This window comes from Trifolium pratense, linkage group LG7, assembly GCF_020283565.1.
Source record: "Trifolium pratense cultivar HEN17-A07 linkage group LG7, ARS_RC_1.1, whole genome shotgun sequence".
NCBI lineage: Eukaryota > Viridiplantae > Streptophyta > Magnoliopsida > Fabales > Fabaceae > Trifolium > Trifolium pratense.
Window position 1 is genome coordinate 33,408,944 of NC_060065.1, and position 22,289 is coordinate 33,431,232.

At 32.0% G+C, this 22,289-nt stretch overlaps 3 protein-coding genes across 4 annotated transcripts; 2 read left to right on the forward strand and 1 right to left on the reverse strand.

Annotated features, from left to right (window-relative positions):
* Positions 1-874: 874 nt before the first annotated feature.
* LOC123900069 (probable pectate lyase 4) lies at positions 875-2,601 on the reverse strand. Its single transcript, XM_045951367.1, has 4 exons — positions 2,143-2,601; positions 1,547-1,902; positions 1,297-1,432; positions 875-1,099 (listed from the first exon to the last, which is right to left on the reverse strand). The coding sequence occupies exons 1-4, from the start codon at positions 2,599-2,601 to the stop codon at positions 875-877; spliced, it is 1,176 nt and encodes a 391-aa protein (XP_045807323.1).
* A 4,998-nt stretch (positions 2,602-7,599) lies between these two features.
* On the forward strand, positions 7,600-8,961 carry LOC123899528. The gene has a single exon (XM_045950681.1). The coding sequence runs from the start codon at positions 7,865-7,867 to the stop codon at positions 8,909-8,911; it is 1,047 nt and encodes a 348-aa protein (XP_045806637.1). The 5' UTR covers positions 7,600-7,864; the 3' UTR covers positions 8,912-8,961.
* Positions 8,962-14,604: 5,643 nt separating this feature from the next.
* LOC123899460 (probable 26S proteasome regulatory subunit 10B) lies at positions 14,605-22,267 on the forward strand. Of its 2 annotated transcripts, none has more exons than XM_045950594.1 (13): positions 14,605-14,955; positions 15,047-15,321; positions 16,401-16,531; positions 16,641-16,782; positions 16,907-17,175; positions 18,199-18,323; positions 18,414-18,457; positions 19,684-19,815; positions 19,918-19,995; positions 21,129-21,211; positions 21,318-21,440; positions 21,640-21,700; positions 21,786-22,267. In XM_045950594.1, the coding sequence occupies exons 1-13, from the start codon at positions 14,841-14,843 to the stop codon at positions 21,942-21,944; spliced, it is 1,737 nt and encodes a 578-aa protein (XP_045806550.1). In that variant the 5' UTR covers positions 14,605-14,840; the 3' UTR covers positions 21,945-22,267. The 2 variants fall into 2 exon arrangements, with proteins under 2 accessions (XP_045806550.1, XP_045806549.1); XM_045950593.1 differs by having other exon boundaries at positions 14,607-14,955; positions 16,641-16,785.
* The last annotated feature ends 22 nt before the right edge of the window (positions 22,268-22,289 follow it).

Here is a 22,289-nt window from a genome sequence, read left to right on the forward strand (position 1 = left end):
GTGAAGGAGTAACTTCCACGTATCAATTGTGTAATGGTCGACACAATAGATCGTTAATTAGGAGAAGGCAAAGGATGATGGCTTATGTATGGATGTGTGATTAAAAATATGACAAAGTTTTTGTGTAACCGTTTTAGTAGCAAGTTGACCATGACATAACATTGGAGTCACATATAGTGTGTTAAAATGCGACAATTGTCATGTTTGAAATGAATTAGAAAGAGATAGTTAGTATGGTGAATACTCAAAGTCTATTATGTGAGACTGGAGTCTTTTTTGTAATCTACTAAACTCAAAGATGATAAAGAGGAAACCATGATTTTTTTTAATAGATATTTTTAATGATATGTCGTCCAATATATATGTATATAAAATAATTATACATGAACAAAAGGTAGACAGACAACAGGCTGCGTCGCTAAATCTTTGTATAGGAAAAAATAATCTTTGAAAAACTACATTCATAGACCTAGGCGACACAACATTACTATGCATAACTTTTTGAACTCTTTTCAAAAAGTTTACGGCCTCTAGAAAGCCAAAAATATTGAATGCAAACAGTATGAAAACATGTTGATTGTGAGAGTTAAACACAATTAGGCTAAGCTAAACACAATTGGATATGACATGTCGTATCTCAGAATAGAGTGGATCCAAGAAATATTTCAAATTTTACAATGAGAAAGTCCGGATCTAATATCATAGTAAAAAGAAACTATCCACCTTCTATTGTAGAACTTTCACTAAATCATGTATTTAAAGGTCGGACAAAAATAAATATTGTAAAGTCATACGAAAAGAAGAGAAAAATACAATATGTAACAAACTACATAAATCTCAGGTGATGTGAAAATGCATAAGTGTTTTTTTTTGTTCAACATATAAATGTCCTACTGCATTGGAATGCGCCTGATGATCTTGTCAATGACTTAACATATTTAACATCAGCAACTTTAAAACCTTGTTCTTTACTATAATTCGGCTTTGGCACACGTCCTCCTTTTGTTACAACAAAGGAGGCTCCATTTTCAAATGCGTCCCTTACGGAATGAAATTCCCATTTGTCTCCACTTGTATTACCGATTTTTCTCCATGTTACCTACACACATTATATAATTAGCAAAACATCTTCCTTCATTATTTTATTAACTAAATTAGCAAAACTTATAGTAAAAGTGAAATCATTTTATTTATACAAATACATTTACTCAGCCATGTGATATAATATTAATTGGATAAATGCATTTTATTAGTTCGTAACTAGTTAAAATAAATTTGTTAAACTTAATTATATACCTCTTTACTACCGACTTTTGGTGCTATGAAGAGGTTACCCTCACTTTTGAGACTAGGCCCCATACTCCCACCAATGGCATATTGCATCCACCCTAAGTAAAGATTGTTGGCTACATGTGCATATCCATGGCGAATCCTACAATATTTTTTACCAATAAAAAATAAATAGTCAAATAAATTTACTTTTATATATTTTAACTTCAAAATCAAGCTCTTGTAAAAAAAATAGCATAATCAAGTTTTTAATTACCTAGGCATCCGTTGGTTGCAGTTAGGTCCGAAATGATTGTACACAACAGTGACTTTCATGTTGTTGTCTCTCACATACCCATCATCATGGCCAAGAAGCATAACCTTATCTTGTTCTCTAAACCAATTATTGGATATAGTGATATCAGTAGAACCTCTTGTAACATCAAGAAGACCATCTTCACATTTATAAAGTGTATTATGATCAATCCAAATTTTTGAAGCCGTGACCAATCTAATTGCATCTCCGTCTACTGAACCTAGATGAATTACCTTTCCATTAGGCCCCATCACCATCCCTGGTGCTTGAGCTTTGCAGTGATGAATTCGAATGCTATGAATGATTATGTTGGTGGCCTAGAAAATAATATAACATTGTTAGTAATGCGGAAAATAAAATTCATACTAGAAAAACTAATGTTAGAAAGAGAAACTTAGAGAGAGAAAATGTTAATTTTCTCTCAAAATTTTGTTACAAGAAAATTAGAGCGAGATTTTATTTTGGACATCACTAATTTCTATCGCAAAATTTATATTCTCTAGTTTTTTTTTATCAAATTTATATTCTCCAGTTATTTCTTAGTATTTGGTGATTACCTTGAATATCATCAAACATGCATTATTAGCAATGTGGACATTGATGCCGCGACCATCAATGGTAGTGAAACTACTAATGAGAAGGGGTTTCATGAGTTTAATGTTCATGTCTTTTTGAAATGTGATCCACACTTTACCTTGAATTACAGAAGCTCCGTATCTCAACGTACCAGGTTTCGGGGTTATGGGATCGTCATTTGGGTCAGTAACTTTATAATATATGAGGTCGTTACCAATGTTGTTTATCATCTTTCCAACATAGCCTACAGAGCAAGTCGCTAGTTGTTGTCTATATCTCCTCCATTCAGGATTTGGTCTCCAACAATTATCAATCATATTCATTTTCATGCCCATTAGCTTGGATTGTTTGGCATAACTAAGTTTTGGAGTGAAAAAGATTACAATCACAATGGCCAAAATAAAATGCCGTAGGACGAAATTGGTACCCTGAGATACCATATTGTACTATAGTTTTTCTTGACAACTTTGAATGATGAAAGGAAAACAGAGATGTGAGAAATTAAAATGATTGTGTTTATATTGGAGAAGTAATAATATTTAAGTGATTATATAGGTAAAATTTTCTCTTCAAGTTAGTTAAAGTTGTTTTTAGAAGCTATGGTTAAATGATCATTTCGTGCTAAACAGAAATCATGAATAGAAATAAATAAGAAAATTTAACTACTTTAATATTTGAACCTCATGTTGCGACGGTTATCAAAACTTAGGTAATATAACTATAAGTAAAAATAGTAATTCTAACTTACTACAACAATATCTTCAAGTATACACACAAAAAAACGACATTTTCAACGGCTTGCATGATTAAATAGTATATGTGCATCAAACGGCGTGAGAATAGAAATGAGGTAAAAAAGATTGAGTAGATTTAATATATTCTTTTTACATTTTTTTTACTTTAAGTTTGAATTTTATTATAAAATAATTATTTAATTTTTGTTTTATTTTAAGTTTTATACAATTGCTATAGTGCAATGCAAAAACGACACACAAGAGACTCATTAGCAAATTACTATGGTGTGAGTTGAATATTAAAGACTTGTGGTGCTATTCAGACTCAACCATTGTTATCCAGTTGGTATCTGATCATGTCAATACATGGCATCATTATGCAACTATTATCTATAATATTGAGGACCTACTTGCTAGAGATTGTAGGATTAGAATTGTTCATACGCTTAGAGAGAGTAATGCATGTGCTGACTTCTTACTCTCCTTTAACTACTCTGTCTGATGGAACTCTTTTTTCTAGATAATTTTTTTTTTTTGCTTTTTGTTTCCCTCTTGTACCAAAAAAAATTACGATGGTGGACTATTTTCCTCGAAAAATAAATTTAATATCATGAGACTCAATAGATTGCATATAATTTATAAGATATTAAATTGATAAAAACATATATGAAAAATAATAAGATTCAATTCACTTATGCATCTACACACACGTTACTGCTTAGATGGAATTAATCATTTTTTTTAATACTAAAATTAATGAATTTTATAGATAGAAAATTGTATAGATGAAATTCATTAATTTCATAAAAAATATATGCTAAAAAGGTGAATAGTAACTTTTAATATAAATAAATTAAATACTCTATTTGTACTTCTTTTTGTGACAAATATCCTCCATTTTTAAAACTTCTTAATATGTCACTATTTTAAGAGAAAATTTAATTATTTATTATTTATTCTTGAGTTTATTGTTAAAAAATAAAAATATTAGTACTTAATTGCTGATGAGAGCACATGTACTACACACCAATGACCAATCCTAGCTCTAGGCAATTATATGTGTCAACTTCAAAATTTCTGAGTTCACACTAAATTAATGCTTTTGTAGTGACAACCTAAGAAGACGGTGATGTTGTTGGAGTAGTCATTGACGTTTTTGCTAGGGTCAGCGTTACCATGATTCCATACCATACATTTATACAATATCAATATCATAGACTATAGTATGCCAGGTATATATAAAATATTTTGATGGCTTAAAACTAAAGTATAAAAAAAACATACATAGTATTCTTTTTATTTTATTTTATTCGCTACATAAATAAAATTTAATAAAAAATTATTATAAATTGAAAGGGATGGCAATGGGTGTTCATGGGTGTGGGTTTGACACTTACCAAACTCACACCCGAAATCATCACCCAAACTCAAATCCAAACCCAAAGGCTGTTCGGGTGGCAAAACAACACTCACACCTACACCCATTGGGTTCAGGTTTTTTCCACCCAAACCCAAACCCGCAACACATTTGAAAACAATTTGCAAATTTAAGAAATTAAATTCCAACATAGACTTTGAATTAAATTACAACTAAAATTAAGGTCTTCCGAAGAAATTCAAACATAGACTTTCAAGAACCTACAACATAGACTTTCAAGAAATTAAATTACAATTAAAATTAAGGTCTTCCAAGGAAATTGAGGGAGACTATGAGAGGTAATTATGTAAGGAGAATGTTAACTTGTGCCCTTAAGGCACATGTTAAGGAAGCAAAAATAGAAATTATTAAATGCTAATTTGTGCATTTTGACTTTTGAAGCATTAAATTTCTTGTATCATTCAATGTTGAATTTCTATTTTGGTATATCTTAACATGTGCCCTAAGGGCACATGTTAACAAGACCCATTATGTAATTATAAAATATTTTGGGTGGGTGTATGAGTTTCGGGTGTGGGTTTGACTGATACCAAATCCACATCCCATATTATTGGGTGTCACCGAACCCAAACCCAGTCAAATAGGGTTTTGTCCGTTGACTTGAGTTTGGGTTCGGGTGAGTCTCTCGGGTTTGAGTTTTTTTGCCATCCCTAAATTGAATTTAGATTCTCCTGAATAAATCTCAAGTACCGTTGACAACACATTTTTATTCAAAATTTTAAGGCATTAGGTTTATAGGTCATCTCACTTATAAAGTATCCAACCTCCACATTTCCAAGCAATGTGAAACTTAACTCACTCACATTTGCCACAACAATCTCCCCCTCAAGTGTGAGTCATTCAATTCATTATGCTCCCCTCAAGCGGAAGCTTCTTCATCCATACATGTGTACTTGTACGGTTATTATGCTCAACGAGACCCATTGCCAGACCACCTTTGTCAGACGGACTTTTGATACAAGGAGTCGCTCGAACCCTTCGTCGAATCATCGGCTCTGGTACCACTATTGATCACGATGGGGCAACTAGATAGATCATTCATATTGGGCTTAAGAGCAACTATAAAAGTGAGTTGGAGGACACCACACATCTTAACCCAAAATCTTAAGACATTAAATTTATGAGTTTTCTCATTTATAAAATGTTCAACCTTCACTTTTCTCAATAATATAGAACTTCACTCACCTCACACTTGCGAAAAAAAACTTACTAATCACTTTGAATTTGATTTCTTAATTTTTTTTAAGTAAAAAAAAAACATTAAATTTCTACTTCTTCTTTTGTCAGTAAGGCAGTATTATTTTTTGACAAACTAGTTTATCAACTTATTAACACTACTGTATTATTTCTTTAAAAAAAAATAAAAAAAAAATGTTAAACAGTACTTGGGGCAATGGTTAATGATATAAATATAAAAATTTTATCTCGTAAATTGTGCATTGAAAACTCTCATGATGTAAAAATTTATTCTCTCTCATTATTAATTTTATCACTTGTTTTCTGGGAGCACCGTTTAGCATGACCAAATAAAAAAGGGTCATGCTAACCGGTGCCCCCGGGGCACTGGTTAAGGAAACCAAAAACAGAAAGTTTTGAAAAGAAAAGAACACTTTTTAAACTTTTGAGAAGTTGATTGCACAAACTCAAATGCCAAATTACTATTTTTATATCTTTAACCAGTGCCCCGGGAGCACTGTTTAGCATTTTCCAATAAAAAATATTACTGTATTATTATTTTTTGACTTAACTGCTGACTGTATTAGTACTAGTATTATTATTAAGTACGTAATTAAGTGTTCATTCATTCTGATTCTAATTAACTTTTGTCTGATGCAAGTCCAGAATTTTGGTACAGCTTTTGAATATTGTATTGCACGTACAAGTAACTTTTAAATCTGTGGTACAGTACCTAATCGTAATTAAATCATAAATAAAAGTAGGATGAAACTCTCCTAGCATGTGCACCCCACACATATCCACCATTATCTTTTGTTTTTAACGATGTGATTGGTGAACAAAGCCACACATAAAGCTGCATAATGATCTGATTATACATCATACATAAACTCTCTTGTTTATAATTATTAGAGTATTTTTTTTAAACTTTGTTATCAGACCCTAGAACCGACTAATTCGATCTATAATTTAATTGCAAATGTTATTCCATTCATGAATAATGTTAGCAACACACTCTTTAACAAACACACTCTCTTTTATTGGTTGAAAATTGAAATTCACATGGGTCCCATAAAAAAATGTGGACCCATATAACTTTTATGTGACCCATATAAATTTTAACCAATAGAAGAGAGTGTGTTTGTTAAAGAGTGTGTTGCTAGCACTCCTCTTCCATTCATTCCATAATGAGTGACTAGTCTGACTTTATCAAGTTTTATTATTCAAGTTTTATTTAAGTTTTATTATTCAAAATTAGGCAAATTGAAAATGTTATTCCCTCTAATCCTTAATATAAAAAACCTTTTATTTTTTAGATTAATAGAATGTTCGATTTACTTGGTCTAAGAAATGGATCAGATACATACATCAATCATTTCATGTATTTTAAAAGAAAAAATTTCTTATATTAAGAACTAGATAAGGACTAGATAGAGTATTCTCTTTTGTTATTGAAGTTTTTATTTATATATGTGTTGAATAAGAATTGTTAAACTTAAAAATTAAAGTGAGACTCTATCCAACAATTCATTCGTTAATGGATTTAAAATATATGAACAGTTAGTGTAAAATAGGGTTCCTATTTTACGCATATATTTAATAAAAATACATCAATTTGCCACTTCACTCTAGTCTTATATGGTTATTTTGAAAGAATTTAATTTATATGCATCGTCAATGTAAAATAATTTTACATATGTGTCTAATAATATACTGACACATCACATATGATATTTAAAAACACATTATGTATCACATTCATTAAATGATGTGGCAACACATCATTGAATATATGTGTAAAAAATCTTTACACTAACGGTGCACAACCATTAAACTCATTTTAAAACTACTTCAAAGACATAAAAAAATGATGATTTCTTAATATAGATGTCAGTGTAAAACTATTTTACATCAACAATAATACAATATATGTCTATTAAATTTTTCTTTAATTATATTTTGCTAATAACTTTGACTCAATCACTTTAATATTGTTAAATTATTATATATTTTAAAATTTTTCCTTTTAAAAAAATCCAAAAAATCCATTTTCCCTAACAAAACTTTACAAAATCATATTTGTCAAAATGTGAAAATAATCCAATTTTGTAAGGCACATGCTCTCCTTCCTATTCCATCTTCGTGGAGCATAATGGACCCCCAAACCTCACCCCAACTTCCTCTCTTTAAAAATCAATACCATCTCTTTCTTCTTTTCTATTCATTCTCCTTTTTATTTAATGCTTTGTTCAATCCTTTTCATTTTTCTCTCTTCACTCTCACCCACCTTCACATAACTTCATAAATAAAAACCTCCCCTTTTTCTTTCTCTCAATCTCACTCTTCAAAATCTCAATGGATTCAAATCAAAAGCCTCAAACTTTATCATCATCACCACCAACTAGAACAAATTGTAATTCACCCGAATTCGAGTTTTGGGTTCTCCGAAACAATCCATCTTTTCCACAACTAAATCTTCACACCGCCGACGAACTTTTTGTCGACGGTGTACTCAAACCCCTCCACCTCCTCCCCTCCACAAATAAATCCGACCCATCAACCCAAACTCAAAACCAACACCCATTGCCTCATGACCCGGATCCAGAACCAGAACCCGGTTCTCAACCCGAATCTTCATCTGCCATAACTGACTCATCAGCATCATCATTATCATCATCATCCACTTTCTCAGCTTCTAAACGGTGGAGAGATATTTTCAGAAAAGGTGAGAAAAAAAACACAGAAAACAACAACATAGAAGAAAAAGAGAAAGAGAAAGAGAAAGAAAAGAAGAACAAGAAGAAGAAAGAAAAAGAGAAAGAGAGAAAGAATGGAAACGGTGCAAATTCTGCAGAGTTAAATATCAATATATGGCCATTTTCACGAAGCAGGTCAGCAGGAAATACGGGCACCCGACCCAAATTATTTCCCGGAGCTCCGACAACCCGGAAAGTAAACAGTGCACCATGTTCCCGGAGCAACTCTGCCGGAGAGTCAAAGTCAAGAAAATATCCAAGTAGTCCGAGTCGGGCCGGCGTTCATGTGGGTCGGAGCAGTCCAGTCTGGCAGGTTCGTCGTGGTGGTTGTAAAAACTCAGAGCAACAAGCTTCAAACACAGAGAAAGTATCAAAGACTGAAACCACCGCGGGTCGCCGGAGTAAGGTAGTTTCCGGCGGAGGAAAAGCTAGGGTTTTGAGCTTGAATGTTCCGATGTGTATTGGTTATAGACATCAGTTGAGCTGTAGAAGTGATGAGAATAGTGCTGTCGGTGTTAGTGGCGGCGCCGCCGTTAACGGTGGTGGTAATGACGGTGGTGAATGTCATAATGATGAAGGAAATGTGGGTAACCTTTTTAATCTACGTAACCTTTTTAGCAAAAAAAGCATAGTAACTTCTCATTAGTTTACCTTTTTTAACCACGCCACATGTTATGTAATTATTATTTACTACCATCACTTTTTCTTTTTCTTTTTTGGGTCCCTTAAATTAAACTTTTTGGGGTTTTATTTTTATTTTGTTATTATATACAGAAAGTTTTAAGTTTATTTATTTGTTATCATACCTTGTCTATAATTAGTAATTAATTACTCATATTAGTAGTATATCTTTATAATTTATTTTTTGGACCAATTTTAGAATATTTATTTATCTTGCATTATTTGTTATTTTAAAATATATTAATATAGTATTAATTATATGATTTTGTGATCTTTATTTATTGTAAAATATATATTAATATTGTATTAATGTTTTTTTTATGACGAAAAATCTTTTACTATTAAAAGGAAGCTTAAATTGCTCCTAGGCTAACTCAGACTTAATATTGTATTAATGTTAAGATACATCATCAAACCCCAGACTTAATGTTTCTTATCGCATTGAATAACCTCACTTTAATGTGTTTGTCAGCATAACTAAGTTAGTAGAAACATTGTATTATATATATATATATATATATATGAGTTAGGGTTCAAACCTCAAATATCTCATTTATTCATCTCAATATTGAAATTTCTAGCCACTAAGAAACAAAAAACAAAAAAAAACTCACTTAATATGAGATTGAGAAAATACATCATAATATTATAAAGTACTTGGTTCTGTTGATATTGGCAGCTAGTTTCGCCGGAATAGGAATACACAATGCAATTTAATCTGGTATATATTCATATTTGTTTTTTTATTTTCATTCGAATATAAATAGAATACCTTATTTTGATTGTATCACACTATGTATGTATCATTTGATAATCTAATAAATTTATGATCCTTTGACCAAATAGAATTTATAAAATGAAGGAATATCAAGTATATTTAGAACGAGCTAGATCTCGTCAACATGATTTCTTATACCCACTTATTTTTCGGGAGTATAAGTAAAATAAATTTTTTACTATGAATTCGTTTGGATTGACTTATTTAAGCTTATGCAGACTTATCTACCGAAATAAATCGTTATATTAAGGCCTGTCAGAATTTACTTATTTTTTAGCTTATCCAAATAAATAATTTTTCATGTATTATTATAAGCTTATGAAGATACAACTTTTGTTAGTGAGAACTTATGAATGAATATAAACACTTATTTATTTGCATAAATTATTTTTCATAAACTCAAAAATATGTCAATTCAAACGGGCACATTAACATTTTATAATTGTTTATGTAACGATACATCTAAACACTTTAATTTATGTAAGTACTTTTGGGTATATATATTCGGAGCTATTCTTGCCTAGGCACAAAGAATTTAGACACAAATTTAGGCACACACATAGATTTATTAAATTAAAAGAAAAACATCATCACTTAAATCATTTTCTCTTTAATTTTTTACTTTTGTTGTGAGTGTGTCTAAGATAAAATTATTTGGGTTTGTGCCCATATTAGAATTTCCCTATCTATTCAAACGTAAAAAACTTATTAAACTTTAGTGTTATAAGCTCTGATGCTATAAACATTTATATAAACTTTAGTGTTATAAGCTCTAATGGTAAGATTGATTTAATGGTAAAATTGATTTTAATGGTAAAATCAATCTTGAAATCAATCTCACCAAACATATTAGATTGATTTTACCATTAAATTAATAAGTCTCGATAGTAAAACTTATTAATTCAATGGTAAAAATAAACTTATACAAGATTTTAAAAAAATGTCTCAATTGTGCATAGCCAAAATGCTTATATATCTTTTATGCCTTTCGGTTGAGATTCAGGAGTTGGAACTTGATAGATTCTCTTTAATGGGAGTTGTCCTAGCTGGTTGTTTGTTGGAACAGTAGTAGTTACCCTACCCTTTATGTTGTGCACCTCTCGAGTAAATGCTTCTTTATCAGAATGTACTTATTAAATTATTTGAAATGTGGGTTAGGGACAGAAACTGGTTTTGCTTTTGGGAATTGGTAGTGAAAAAAGAAAGGTCTTTGTTAGTAAAATGGCTCCTCGGGTAAATCATACATTCCAATTCATTGTATGTTTGTTGTAACCTTTAATTGTATTGCAAGTAAAGGAAACTGTTTTTTGTTTAGAAAAGATAGTTTAATGTTAGCTCTGATCAGAGTTATGAAAGCTTTTACTACTAAAGGGCATAAATAAATTATTGTTGTTGATTTCTGAAAGAAAATTAATGCTCTTTCACTTTGCAGATGCTACTTTAGCTTATGTGCTGTCATGCATGGTTTGGCTTAAATTGAATTTGTGAAATGTACTAAGTACTAACTAACCAACCAATGTTTGGTGTAGTTGACGGTAAGATTATCATAATCATAAAATCATTATAATTTTGATAAAAAATATATTTTAGAGATTTACCGTTGTGATTTTGTGAAGCTTTCGGTAAAATATATACATAGAAAATCATAATTGAAATAGAGTGATCAGAATCAGTGGTCAACATTCAACAGTGAATCGTTAAGGTTGAAATTGGTACAAATACTTGCAAATATTTTGAAGTTAGTATGAAAATATAAAGTTATAGATTTTTGGAATAAAAATTGTATACTAAAGGTGTTGGAGGTGAATACCTTGTATGGTGGTGTCGTGGTGTGACAGAGTCGTTGGGAAACATATGATGTGTGGTTGTTAAGAGGCGGCGGCGTTTCAATGTGAGGCTCTGAATGCCGCGGTGGTGTTACAATTCCTAGGAATTTTGAGGCTTTACAATTCCTAGGAATTTTGAGGCTTTGGTGATGGAGACCTCGATGAATGGATATGTTAGGCCATTGTGTTACTGAGCCAGACGAAGTAGCAAGCATTAGTGGCGGCTTGCACACATGTGCGAGGTGTGCGACGGCATCGGACCTCAAAACTCAAAATTTTGAGGGTCTCAGCTCAAAATTTTGAGGTCCTATAATATTACTTATATATTATTTATACTTATAAAATATCATATGTATATTAATAGATTAATTTTTAGGCCCTAAACTAATAGTTATGTATTGTTAATGTTCATATAATATCATACGAGTATCAATAGATTAGTTATTTTAGTCAATTTTAATCTTTGCATAAAATTTAACCTTAGATTAGGAGGTTCCTTTTTGACGTTATATACAAAGATAATTATTTGGTATTTCTTATCTCATTTGATTTAATGCAATTGGTTTAATATTGATAATTTATATGTTTACAAGAATACAAATGATTTTTTTATATTAAACGCAATTTAAATGACAATTTTTTTATAAAAAAAATTAAATTTTTTATATTAAGATACCACTTTTATATTTTGTACAAAACCTCCTAAAATCCGAAGACACCTTGACAAGCATGGTCTCAAGCTAGTCGAAACTCCAAAACAATAACGTTTGATAAATTGGTTCTAGTACCCTCCTAATCAAGTTGGGACATCTCGATGGTTTTCATACTCAACCATTGAGAGACACTATAAATATTTTATTGTTTAATTTCATTTTAAATATTATGTGTATATAGACAAATATTTTACAAGACATACTCACTACATAAATTTTTTTTGACTAATTTTTACTTCTATTTTAAAATGAAGTAGTATAATCTTACACGACCGAATAAAACAAGGGGTGTTATATATAAACTTTTTACACGCTTGTAAAATGGATTTTTTTAGGATACATTTAAAGAATTGAGAGTAATGTACAGAACAACTAAAGAAAATTAGTCACATAAACAATGTAATTATCAATGTAGTTAATTTTCATTAATTGTTGGATAAATTATATCCACACTTCTTCAAAGGTAGCATACATGATACATCCCATCTTATAAAATAATGTGAGATTTACCAATGTTAGTTGGTCAAGTGGTTGGCACTAGATTTGGTATGGAGGATCACGGTTCGATCCATCGTAATTGCGATCGGAATGACCTAAAACCACTTGATGTCATAATTGATCCCCGAATCAGATTAAACGGTCTAGTGAACCGAATACTGGTAGTAAAAAAATAAAAATAATAATAATGTGAGATTTGAATTCTTAATACAAATTCTATTTTTGAGCACTTCCGCAAATTAAAAGTGAATTAACTCAAAAATGTTAGATTCAAATAGTCAATGAACCTTACTAAATGATGGATCGTTCGATAAAACACAAATTTAATTTATGAATAAAATACTTCCTCCGGTCCTTTTTATAAGGAACAATTTGAGAAAAAATTGTTAATTTTTATAAGAAATTTTAACCAATTTTTAAATGTTTTAAATATTTAATTTTACTTATACCCTTATTTATTATGAGAGAATATTAAAAATAAGTAAGTTAGTTGAATTAAAAGTAATTAAATAAAGACATAGATAGAATAAATTTAAATTTTTAAGAGTATTAAATAAAAATAATGATAATATATTTTCTTGATATGTGTAATTTTTTAAATTATTTATTATAAAAAGGACCTGAGAAAATATTTTTTTTATCAAATTTTACTTGTCAAACTTTAAATTACTAGTGCCTAAGCTTAAGGAGTTATGTACCCTCTAGCGTCCATATCGAGTTCTATGGTCAAGCACTTTGACCTTTTTATGAGTCAACACATTTGGACAAGTTCCATGAAAACCTTAATGGTGCATTGATGAGTTAATATGGGGAACAAATCAATTGATTTCCTCCACGACATTCATTTATGGGATGAATATTATAAATAAAAATTTGATTTTTTTTAATCAATAGGCAACAAGGGATAGATGAATATTCAAATACTCTCCTTACTGAGAAGACAGAGAAAATTAGGATTAAGTGAAACAAAATCAATTGAGTCTTCACACTAAAAGGTATATGGGCCTATATTCGAAGAATGGCTAACTAAGGCCCAAATAGAAAACAAAGTAAAAAACTAAGGCCATTAATATAAATACTATAGGTACTACCAGCTATCTTTAACACACACTCCTCCACCTTTAAAAAAAAAACACACATACACACACACCCCTCCACCACCACAGTTGAAATGTACGTTTATTTTTTAGTAGATAGACACGATGACAAAATTAATATAAACTTATACATACAAGTGAAGGAGTCAGGGTATAAACCCCGATCATAATGTCCAACATAATAATTTCGGCATATTTTATGCCTTGAGCTAGAACTTCTAGATATTGAAATGTACATTTTACATACACTAAATGTATGATTATTCCATTTTTTTTGTTATATCAAGTTTGTCCATAATTTATGCACTATTATTTTTGTTTATGTTGATGATGATTTTTTTTCTTACAGGTGAGATTATCAATATTATACAATTTCTTCAATTGTCTCTTATACAGTTGAATTTACCATTATGTCCACTTTTTCCAATAGTAATCGGTTCCATTTGGACTAACTTTAAGTTGAAAAAAGTGTTCAATGAAATTTTCAATTGTTTGGTTTGGTTTAATTTTAGTGTTTTTAAAAAATAAAAGCGAGTCTCTAAGAGTTTCAACACTGTTGTATCTTTTAATTAGATGTCAAATTTAGAACTTCGATTAAGGTAAAAAAAAGACTCATCATATCATCTTAATGCTCTTGAGTTTTAATTTTTGCGATGATTCTGTCAGTGTTAAATAACATTGCTCTTAAAAATCTAATATTATTAAAAAAAAAATATAAAAGAAATTTCAAAAATGATATTCCCAAAAAAATAAATTGTCACTATATTTCACGACTCATTGCTACTAAAATCGCTAAAAACCCAGTAGCATTTTCAACACTCGTTGCCTTGCTCAGCAGGAAAGCACTTTCTCTCCAATTTGTGACGCTGAAATCCAATTCTCACAACTCAAATAAGTGCTTATTCTCCACCGTGATTTCTGATACCAAAATCTCCCAACGCCTACGTGTCACAATATTAGCTTTTCGTTTCTCTACTCTCCAATGAAGCATCTCCTTAGATCAGCTCGAACATGGCGGTTACGTTTCCGTTCACTTCCATCTTCCCAAACCCTAACTTCTCACTCCTCACGCCGCATTCACTCTTCTCTCTCTCCAAGTACCTTTCTCTTGCTCTCAATTTCACTTTTCAACTATTCATTTTCATTTTCATTATTATTATTGTTTGTTGATTTTTAATTTTTGTGTAGAAGTAGAATCTGCGTCTGCTAAATCAAGCTACGTCTCCGATGTTTCGAGTTCGAGAGTTTTTCGAGGGGATTTGGGGATGTTTCCTGCCGTTTTGGCTGGTTTGTTTGGAATTGGATTGGTGGAAACGGCTTATTCGGAAGAAGCTAATGAGGATAATGAGGATGTGCAAGAAATTGCTAAGAAAGAGCGTCAGAGAATTCAGGATTTGCTTACAACTAAGGGAATTCGACAAGGTTCTTATCCTCGATTCAATGTCGCTGTTAAAGGCCAGAAGGTTATTATTGCATTTTGTTATTATTATATGATGATGATGATGATGATGATCAGTTTAGATATATCATTACTATTGAAAATAGTTTAATTTTGATATAGTATCAATAATAATCTGTACTCAACCATATGTGTGACTTTAGAAGTAATCATGATTAAAGTCAAAGGTTTATTAATTATATAACGATTATGATTGTCATTGTAGGAAATCCTAATGAGTAAACCATCAAATTTGACCATGACTTTGTAGGACACTCTCAAATAGGTCTCACACTTTATGGATACTCTGTCAAATTTTATTCATATTAGTCCTCAGAATATGGTAGGGACTAAATTGATAGTAAGTGAATAACATAAGGGACCAAATTGATAGTAAGTTGTTAAAATATAGGGACTTAATTGATAGTAAGTGGTTAAATATAGGGACCAACTTGACGGTTTAATAGAGTCAGGGGCCTTTTTGAAATATCTATAGTCAGGAACCTATTTGAGAACGCCCTACAAAGTCAGGGACTAATTTGGTGGTTTACTTGAATCTTTACACTGATTTTGTATATGAATTATAAGTTCTTTAGTAATTAAAGTGGCATATGATTTGGCACAAGCCAATATTCCAAGAGTGACAGATAAAAGGAGACGGACTTATGATTTATGTTTTGAAAAGTTAGTCCTGTCAAGCAGAAAATGAGGCTTAGCAGAAAAAGAACAAGAATTCCACACTTGCATGCCTGCTCATTTTTTAATGTGTAAAAGAATAAGATAACAGATTTTGCCTGTCCTTAACATTTCAGTACTTCTTTCACCTTTCTTTATTGCTAGGCAATCAGAGTAAACTGTCCTTTTTCTAGATGATATCCAATGCTATTTTAAATTCAACCTAGCTTATCTTCATAGTTCATATATTAGCTTTTAACTTCGTTGGTGACATGATTCGATTTCAACTTATCCCCCCCCCCCCCCTCCCCCCCTTAAAAATCAAAAGACATGATTTTCAATTACTGTGTGCTAGTTTGATGATGTGATGATTTTCAATTACTGTAAAGGAAAGTCAAACTATTTCTGATGGTGGATTTGCAATTATAGGTCAGTATAAAGTTTCAAATTCCTCCTGGCTGTGAAGTTTCACAACTTATTGCAAATCTTACTGCACATCTTGGACTGAAATCTGAAGGCCATGGCGGTGGTTCAGATATGAAGTTGCGTGCATGGGACAGGTACTTAATTTTCAATTTCCGTGATCTAAGGAACATTAATGCATTTGTTTATGGCTTAAGATGCCTCCGTTAGTTAAAGTTATCAATGTTTCTTTTGGCCTATCCACAGCACGGTTGCTTGGCAACTTATCCTTACTCATCCATCAAAGCAAAACCATATTCAACAGAATGAACCGTCTTCAACAGATACAAATGCACATGACAGAGATCTATGCATACTTATATTTCATTCTCTCATTGGCTCAGATAAAGTTGTAAGCCTTTAATTTTGTATTTTCCTTAAATTGATGATCCCAATTTTGTGCTTTTGTGCATTGAAAAAAGAGGTAAACTAAACACTCATCAAAAAATTATATTCATCGGCCATCACTGCAGGAAATTGAATTTATGAAGCAAGGGAACATGAGTGCCGAAGAGCTTGATGCTTTCGTATCTATTTTACAATTAGCTGGAAACAAGTTGGTAGAAAGAAATCCCCTGGAGAAAAAGACAAGGGAAGAGACCGAACAGACGCCATCTATAGATAAATCTATTTCTAGTCTTGAGGCCATGGGAGTAAGAACATATGGACTCAATGAACCCATAGGTATATCAAATGGTGACATATCATGGGACATTATCGCTGGGTACGAGCATCAAAAACGGTATGTGAATCTCTGTAAATTTGGAAATTCAGTCTCTATTTTCTGGTTAGAAAACAAATTTTGTTTATAGAGATTTTCAATTTTTGTCATTTTTATACCTGAGATTGAAGTGGACCAGCTAGGAATTGGTTCTAAATACAAAAGCGAATAATGTTTATTCATTAAAAAAACTATTAAATATCAGGTGTTTGAGAGACACGGTTCTCTGTTACTCTCAGTTCCTTTCCTCTTTCTTATAGCCTATCATTGCACGCTATAATTATCGTTCTTACTAACCATTCAACTAAGGCCTGTCAATACCTAACCCCCCCCCCCCCCCCCCCCCCCCCTCAATATTCACAAGTTGAATAGATTGAAGTTGTTGAAAATAAAGTTCCTCCGGTGTCTCGCTGTTTGAAGTCTTCGACTAGTGTTGATTTGACAAACAACCATCAGCATCGTGTAAGTTCCACTAGGATAAAAAAAAAATCCTTAGACATAGACCCCTTGTGGCCACTCCCTGCAAAACAAAAATCATATTCTATAAGCTAGCTGATGAAAAGCCTAGTAGAATGAAATTAAAGTGTGTGGCAAATTTCGCTGTTGTAAGTACAAAATGACATAAAAGTACATGGTTAGTGGGTAGTTATTACTTATTAGTAAAAATGGGATAAAATGTAAAAAACTATAAGCTATAAAGTCATACGCTACTTGAAATAGCATCTCAAAAAACGCTATAAGCTAATTAGATAAGTTTGTTACCAAACACGTCAATTCTTATCAAACAAGCTTATAAGCTAATCCAATAAGCTATAAGCTAGCTTATTGGACTTACCAAACACACCCTAAATCCTCACAGCCAATAACTGACATCATACATTATACCCAATTGCCAACATGGCAACCATTAAATTCAGAAACTTATTTTCATCTCCCACATCCTAATCTTCATTTCTGTTGACATGTGTTCTCAGCTATGTTATTCAGTTGTTAATATCGTAAAGTACTTTGGTTTACTCAATATTCAATTATACAATTTTGTAGGGTAATAGAAGATACAGTACTATTGGCTTTGCGTAGTCCAGAAGTATATGATGATATTGCTCGAGGGACTCGGCATAAGTTTGAGTCTAACAGACCTCGAGCCGTGCTGTTTGAAGGTCCACCAGGTTTGTCACTATAGCTTCTTTTATATGTTTGCTGTATAATCGAATAATTTGAAGCATAAATTACCAACTGTTGATATTTTATGGTTTCAGGTACAGGAAAAACCTCTTGTGCTCGTGTTATTGCCAATCAAGCGGTAAGCTGCTTTTAACTCTTTTAAATCTGTGTCCATAAGCTTTTATTGTTGCACTGGTTCCTGAATATCCTCCCTTGCCCTTAACTGATGTTGAAGTTACAGTAATGAGAGAGAAGAGAGAGAATAGTGAAGAGAGAGAAAGAAACTTTATTAATGAATAGTTGGTTACAAATAGAGAGTATCTGTCTTATATATAGAACAGAATACTGCACAAGTTTGTTACATAATGTAACTGAAAGAATAGAAACTAATAGCCTATAAACTTCTTATACACACTTAGCTATATTATTCTATATTCTCTAATAACTGAGAAGAAACAATATAAAACAATTAATTATAAGTTGTCCTGGAAACCTTTTTACAACTGGCTCGTGTATGATATGAAGTTGTTAGGCACTCGGGACATGTTGCATGTTACTATTTTTGTTGTTCTACGACACTTATGAGGAAGTAGAATCTTCTGTTTTTCATGAGGAAAACTGTATCATGTATTGGCTAATTGGTGATTGCTTTGTATTTTACTTTAGACACCACATAATGTTTGAATTTATATCTTCCACAGCTACAGTTTAGGAATGTTATCGTGGTCACCATGTACATGTAACGAAGTTTAGGTGCTTCAAGAACCGAATCATGGATTGTCTTCGAAAGACTATGGATGGGAAATTTATCATTTTAGTACATTGCATTGTCTTTGCAATTTGCATTTGTGTTATGCAAGGGGGAAGAAATGGTGGGTAGGTGTTTCCAAACTGGTTTCATCATTGTATTATAATCACAATTGGCAATAGGTTTAATGTGTCATTTCCCTTATATATTTTGGACCATAATAGGGGTAGCTGGCTTGCCAGCTGATTATTTTTGGGCAGGGAAAAGGTATTGGGATCATATCCCGTACTTCCTCCTTTAGTGGGGTGGGGAAAACGTGAGTTAGAACACACAAACATGTAGAATACCATTCGATAGCCATGTAAACGCTGAAAATGTATGTTATCCTGCTAGTTCGAATAACGATGCTTATGTTTTTGACTTTGATTCAGTGCAGTGTTCCTAATATGCTTTCGACATACTAAATTATGCAGAATTTTATATTTTACCCTTGAGTTTGGTTCCGTAGTGTTCCTCATATGCCTTATTTCATATAATAGAAATTCTGCGGAGTGAATTTTGTATTTTGAGTATGAGTACATAGCAAACTCAAATTGGCGTTCAACTTGACTTGGCAGGGTGTCCCTTTGCTCTATGTGCCCCTTGAGGTCGTAATGTCTGAATTCTACGGTAAAAGTGAACGTCTTCTAGGGAAAGTGTTTTCACTAGCAAACGATCTTCCCAATGGTGCTATTATATTTTTGGATGAGGTAATCAAGTAATAAATGTTGTTGAGGCATTTCTATGTGCCTCTTATTGATTTTCCAATTTTGATTTCCCTATGCGTTGTTTGTGTTTTTCTTGAGATACAGATTGATTCTTTTGCTGCTGCTCGTGATAATGACATGCATGAAGCTACACGTAGAATGCTATCAGTATTATTGCGACAGGTTAATGTTATTGCTTACTGCTTTATGATTATGCATAATGACATTTTATATATCTTTAAAGTGGAAGTTGTTGGACTGATTACAACTTGTAAATTTTTTAATCATAAGTAGTCACCAGGATTATTTCATATTAGTTTATGTGAAATGATTTGATTTTTCATAGAGCTCAATTCAGTAACATTGATTAATTTAGTAACCAACTCCTTCCAGTGTGAAGTCTGGATATATGTTGTTTGGATTAATGTACAGTGATATTGATATGTTTCTTTTACTGGATAAAGCCGTGAATTTATTTTCTTAATACAGTAATCAGCTTGATAACTGATAAGAAGTATATAATAAATTTGTTGGGCCCGTATCTCATTTTTTTTTTTTTCTAGAAAGAGACTGTCAAATAACCGATTATCCCAAAAGCTTAAGCTGTTAGGATAGAGCCACATCAATGGTTTTATATTATTTCTAACACACCCCCTCACGCAAGAGCCCAATTGGGCTTGAAGCATGGATAATGCATAGGCCCACCTACCATATGCTTAAATTCCACTTTTTAATTAGAAAGTGAGGGGAGCGGGGATCGAACTCTAGACCACTTAGTCATAGAGGCTCTGATACCATGTCAAATAACCGATTATCCCAAAAGCTTAAGCTGTTAGGATAGAGCCACATCAATGGTTTTATATTATTTCTAACAGAGACAATGAGAGACTCAGGTGATAGATAATGAGCCAAAATATGAGCAGAATAATTAGGAATATGCTGGGTTGGAAGAGAAATAGGGAATCGTGACTGAATACGAGCGGTTAATAAGGGAATCAGAGAAGAGGGAGGGGGTTAGCAAGAAAAAATGGTAGTAGGTACTTTTAGTAGGTTGGCCATAGCCTTAGAAAGCCACTTGGTTTAGTTCTGTGGTATATCTTATTCTAGTTTTCTTTTTCCTGTTTTATGCAAAGCTTCTGGACTTTTTTGGTTTAAGGAGCTTTGCCTCTCTTTTCATTTTACTCAATAAACATCTTATCAAAATCTTTGATATGTAAACTTGTGTATCAAACTATCAACAGCTCATCCAAACTATATCAACTTACTGAAAGATTGTTTTTATGGAATTTGACTTGTGAATAAAACAAATTTTGCAGATAGATGGCTTTGAGCAGGATAAGAAAGTGGTTGTCATTGCTGCCACAAATAGAAAGGAAGACCTTGATCCGGCATTAATTAGGTCTGCTTAAGAAAAACTGCTCTATAGCTTGCAAAGTTTACATAATCGTTCATGCAGGACCCCAGAAATCTTAACCAAGCTGTTTTTTTTTTCTTTCGTCTTGTAGTCGGTTTGATACTATGATCGCTTTTGGTTTACCTGATCATCATAATCGTCAGGAAATAGCATCCAAATATGCAAAGCACCTGTCTAAAGCTGAACTTGATGAACTAGCAACAGTTACAGAAGAGTAAGTTGTACTAACTATTGAGGTTTTACCAACCTATACATATTGAAAATTAGTAACCAGACATTTTTCCTAACTTCAGCATGCTACGACCTTTCACAGATAAAATGCTACTCTCAAATTACAGATATCTAAATTTTTGCACTATTCTTTTGTGTTGTTCTTTCCTAGTTCATTAGTTGTTAATTTGTTATTGTTTCAGTATGGCTGGAAGAGATATCAGAGATGTTTGTCTGCAAGCGGAACGATCCTGGGCATCAAAGGTAAGAAGAAAAACAATCAATTTCCAGTTTGTTATAGTATTCTGAGGTATTATTTTAACAAAAACATTTGTCTGTGGTTGGACAGATAATTCGGGGACAAGTATCTAAAGAGGAGGAACAGGCGAACCTTCCACCTTTGCAAGAATATATAGCATGTGCTACACATCGACGGGAAGCACTGCTTAGTGCTGCTGCAAATAGGAAGCTCCGAAATTCTTCCCGCCGCAGAATAATAAGTGAATAAGTGTATGTTTAGGAAATACCAAAAACACATCAGAAGCTACACATTTGAGCTTCTAAAAGTCATGGTGAGAGAGCTCTAAACTCACAACGGCTGTTGGCCACCACTCAACCAAACATACGCCAAGACTTTGACCCCATTTGACAGTGCCCAAATGCTTGATTATTATTTATTTTATTTTAATATATAATTTATTTATATTATATAAGAATACTCTAATTTGACTTTTTTGGACTAACCTTCTTATGTAATCTTGGAAAAGAAAAGACACCGACAACTTTCTTGTGTTTTTAGTTTTTGTTATGAAATATTATTTCATTTCTGTTTCTGTTTTAAATATTTATATAA

What these genes read in the sequence shown, in the direction of transcription:
- LOC123900069 (XM_045951367.1), bottom strand. Translation starts at nt 2,601, where the DNA reads ATGGTATCTCAGGGTACCAATTTCGTCCTACGGCATTTTATTTTGGCC. An exon ending in CATGTTTGATGATATTCAAG is followed by an intron (nt 1,903 to 2,142) that starts GTAATCACCAAA and finishes ATTATTTTCTAG; the next exon opens with GCCACCAACATAATCATTCA. An exon ending in CAAAAGTCGGTAGTAAAGAG is followed by an intron (nt 1,100 to 1,296) that starts GTATATAATTAA and finishes TAATGTGTGTAG; the next exon opens with GTAACATGGAGAAAAATCGG.
- LOC123899460 (XM_045950593.1), top strand. Translation starts at nt 14,841, where the DNA reads ATGAAGCATCTCCTTAGATCAGCTCGAACATGGCGGTTACGTTTCCGT. An exon ending in GTGTTATTGCCAATCAAGCG is followed by an intron (nt 18,458 to 19,683) that starts GTAAGCTGCTTT and finishes TTGACTTGGCAG; the next exon opens with GGTGTCCCTTTGCTCTATGT. An exon ending in TATCAGTATTATTGCGACAG is followed by an intron (nt 19,996 to 21,128) that starts GTTAATGTTATT and finishes CAAATTTTGCAG; the next exon opens with ATAGATGGCTTTGAGCAGGA.
- LOC123899528 (XM_045950681.1), top strand. Translation starts at nt 7,865, where the DNA reads ATGGATTCAAATCAAAAGCCTCAAACTTTATCATCATCACCACCAACT.